The 3,837-nt window shown below is 37.0% G+C and overlaps 1 protein-coding gene across 2 annotated transcripts; it reads left to right on the top strand.

The window, feature by feature from the left end:
- Positions 1–431: 431 nt before the first annotated feature.
- On the top strand, positions 432–2,611 carry LOC122642038 (cytokinin riboside 5'-monophosphate phosphoribohydrolase LOG1-like). Of its 2 annotated transcripts, none has more exons than XM_043835432.1 (8): positions 432–641; positions 1,190–1,329; positions 1,430–1,527; positions 1,654–1,684; positions 1,777–1,876; positions 1,981–2,051; positions 2,159–2,302; positions 2,449–2,611. In XM_043835432.1, exons 1-8 carry the CDS (start codon positions 635–637, stop codon positions 2,536–2,538), a joined length of 681 nt encoding a protein of 226 aa, XP_043691367.1. In that variant the 5' UTR covers positions 432–634; the 3' UTR covers positions 2,539–2,611. The 2 variants fall into 2 exon arrangements, with proteins under 2 accessions (XP_043691367.1, XP_043691368.1); XM_043835433.1 differs by having other exon boundaries at positions 433–628.
- Positions 2,612–3,837: the final 1,226 nt, after the last annotated feature.

Here is a 3,837-nt window from a genome sequence, read left to right as displayed (position 1 = left end):
AAAGAGCTGTGAAAACCTTAAAAATCTTGATATAGATCATAAGAAAGACTTTCAAAATTGAAGGGCTATGATTTCAATGAATCGCGATATTTTTCGGAGGCTCGACCATTCATTGGTTCAGATGATTACATATACAGCCCCCTCACACACACACACACAGAGCAATACTTATGTGTTTATTCATTTGTTTATGTTAGGGTGGGATGAATTATACTAGTAAAGTGGTGAAAAGAAAGAAGGGACTCATACAAGAAAGTTATAAATGCAAAGCATTGATTGAATTAGACACAAATGGTGGACAATAGGTAATTAGTTGTGGGTCTCCTCTGAAATTCAAGATTGCAAACCTTAAAGAAATATTAGAGAGAGAGAGAGAGAGAGAGAGAGAGAGAGAGACATTTGGTGGGTGGGTTAAGATTATAAAAGGGGAAATGGAAGTGGTTCTTGTTTGGCTCTTCTCCAACACAGGGAGATTGGGAAGAAAAGGAGGCCCATTTGGTGGGTTACTGAGGGCATAAATTATAAAAGAGGAGATGGATATGGTTTCTTGTTGGGGTCTTCTCCAACACCAAGTACTGGTTGTTTAAGCAGACAAAAGCTGTTTGTGATAAAGGGGAGCCATTCAAAGGCAAGGATGTCGGGTTATACCTAGGGATGTAAATGGATAACCGAAATCCGAATCCGAATTCGCATCCGTATTCGTTTAGGGGCATCCGTATTCGTTTAGAGATATCCGGAAAATAATCCGAATACTCCGATTAAAATCCGTCCGAAAAAAAATCCGAATACTTAATAATAAAAAATTAAGTAAATAATGATTTTTAGGGTTTTTTAAGATTAAACAAGTTCTAGAATATGATGAAAAGAGAATCATGATCTAAGAGATATGGATTGAGAGAGAATTGTATCTGCTAGGGGGAGGAAGGTCCGGGTTACACAAGGCAGATATGTAAACGGATGGTCAAAAATCCGAATCCGATCCGCATCCGAATCCGTTTAGAGGTATCCGTATTCGGCCAGGGAATATCCGGCTCCGATCACATCCGATCCGTATCCGATCCGAATCCGATCCGTTTACATCCCTAGTTATACCACATTATCCTTGATCCTTTTTATATTTTCTCTTTTAACTTTTTCTCTTCTTTATGGTGATCACTTCCTTTCTGTTATGTGCTTTCTAGACTTCCAGGAAGGATGGAGGGAGCTGAAGAGACATCTGTAGTAAGTGAGAAAATATGCAAATTCAAGAGGATTTGTGTCTTCTGTGGGAGTAGAGCTGGATATAAGTCTACCTTCAGTGATGCAACTCTTGAACTTGGCAAACAACTGGTAATAACAAACTTTAACTATATAGAATTTGAAAATGATGAATCAAACTTTCAGTTCCACTTCTAATTTATCTTTAAACTGATCCTGTTTCTCTTTTCAGGTTCAAAGGAAGATTAATTTGATTTATGGTGGAGGAAGTGTGGGTCTTATGGGTTTAATTTCTCAGGCTGTTTTTAATGGTGGTTGTCATGTTCTTGGGTATTACTCTCACATTGGTAGCTTACTTTTTCATGTTTTGGTTCCATATTCATTTTAGTAGAGAATTTAAGGTTTCTATAAAAAGAATTAGTTGTTTTTGATAATTTTTTTGTTTTCTTGTTGCAGAATTATTCCTAGAGCCCTTATGCCTCATGAGGTAATGCTTTATCTTCATTTTTGTATGCTTTCCTTAATTTATTAACTCTGATTCTTCTGTATGAACTGATGAAATTCAAAACATATATGTAGATATCAGGAGTAACCATTGGAGAAGTGAAAGCAGTTGCTGACATGCATGAAAGGAAGTCAGAAATGGCTAAACATGCTGATGCTTTCATTGCTCTTCCTGGTTTGCTCAAACTCAATAATTCACCCTCTTCCACAATCTTACATGTATAGTGTTGCAGGCTTTTATCTCTTATCTAAATTCCCAAAAATCTCAAATCTGTTTAGGTGGTTATGGTACCATGGAAGAACTGTTGGAGATGATAACATGGTCTCAACTGGGAATTCATGAGAAACCAGTAAGATGGGGTGCCCTTAATCCAAGTTAATTTCCTCTGATGTTTCTTATACTGAATTTTGCAACTGGGTTCTCATTCTCTTTTCCTCCTTTTGAAATTTGAGACAGGTGGGCTTGTTGAATGTTGATGGATACTATAACAACTTACTTGCACTTTTTGACAAAGGAGTGGAGGAAGGTTTCATAGAAGACTCAGCAAGACATATTGTAGTCTCAGCAGATACAGCAGAAGAGCTGATCAAGAAAATGGAAGTAAGAAGAACATTCTTTCTCATCTTTCTGCAGTAAATATCATTATTTCATAGAGTTGGTTGTTAAATTATTGAATTCTGTAAAGAAGAAAATTTGCAGGAAGTGGCAGAGAATGATTTGTTGCTGTTTTTGATTGCTATTTGCAGGAGTATACACCACTTCATGACAAGGTTGTACCCAGAAAAAACTGGGAAGTAGACCAATTAGACTCTGCTACAAGTGGGCATCCTTTATAATTCCAAATCCAACTCATTTATTTGAATACTGTTCAAGTTATCTTTTTCATTTCTTCTCCATTACCAAATTGATTTAAAAAAAAAAAAAGTGAATACTGTTCAAGTTATATTTTTAGTTCCTTCTCCATTACCAAATTGATACTAAAATCCAAACTCTCTCTCTCTCTCTCTCTCTCTCTTGTGGACAATGTCTCTCAAGTTGCATGCATGTCTAACACTTTGGAGTTAGGGACATGGAAGGGAAGGTGGGGTGAAAGAGAAAAAGTTGGAAGAGATATTGGTGTTTTTTGGGGGTTTATGTTAGAACAAACACCAACCAAAAACACGAACAAAAAACAAAACAGAGCAAAGCGATATAGAGATTTAACATGGTTCACACACCAATATGGAATGCTATGTCTAGGGGCGAAGACGAAGCTATTTCACTATGTAAATTGGAGAAAAAATTATAATTGAGATCTCTTAAGAACACCCAAAACGGCGTTGCTTCTCTCTCCCAAAAACCCTAAAACGAAAATCCCAAATCTTCACTTTTTACAACAAAGCGGGTAAAGAACATAAATACTCCTCTATCGGATCCGAGTTGATCCATCGAGTCTGGTCAAGCCCTCTGCTACCATCACAGATCTCAAAAAAAAAGTTCCATTCGAATCGCCATAAAAAAATATCGAAGCAGGTCATTCTTCGAAACAATTCAAAAAATTCGAGACATACATAAAAGTTTATTTTTGGTTTCATTTTGTGGGTTGTGAGGGAGTTTGTTAGATTCAACTATGTGGTTTGGGTGGATAGAAGAAGCCTATAGATTTTGGAAGATTGTTCTGATCTACTGTAATGGAGAAGGGCCCAGTAGAAAGCTGACACTTCTGTTGCATTTATCTTTCTCAAACCTTTTTACAGTTTATTAGAAAGTGACCTGCATTTGCATAATTTGATTTGGGCTTTGAATAGTTACTAGCTAGCACGTGTGGTGTACTAAGTCTCCTGCATTGGGACAGCAATTATGTAAAACTGGGGCTAACTCCACTGCTTCAACTTGTGACCTGCCAAAGTGGGTCTCACATACAAACACATATATGCACACCGATAGAGAGAGATCTTAATTTGATGCCACAGTCTGATTTGTAATCATGTGCAAGGGGAAAGCTTCCTCATTGCAAATGTCAAATGGTTATAATGTGATCATTTAAGTGATTGAATTTTCTGTACCGACGGTGTATTGTACATACGCTAGCATCTCTTTGTGTCTATCTCTCTCCTCCCACATTAAGGGCAGATATATCATTTCATAGGAAGAAG

This window comes from Telopea speciosissima, chromosome 10 (genome assembly GCF_018873765.1).
Source record: "Telopea speciosissima isolate NSW1024214 ecotype Mountain lineage chromosome 10, Tspe_v1, whole genome shotgun sequence".
Lineage (NCBI taxonomy): Eukaryota > Viridiplantae > Streptophyta > Magnoliopsida > Proteales > Proteaceae > Telopea > Telopea speciosissima.
The sequence above is the reverse complement of the archived record's forward strand: the minus strand, read 5'-3'. Positions and strand labels throughout refer to the sequence as shown.

Coding starts and splice junctions, on each gene's coding strand:
- LOC122642038 (XM_043835432.1), top strand. Junction 1,685..1,776: donor GAGCCCTTATGCCTCATGAG/GTAATGCTTTAT, acceptor ACATATATGTAG/ATATCAGGAGTAACCATTGG. Junction 1,877..1,980: donor TGCTTTCATTGCTCTTCCTG/GTTTGCTCAAAC, acceptor AAATCTGTTTAG/GTGGTTATGGTACCATGGAA.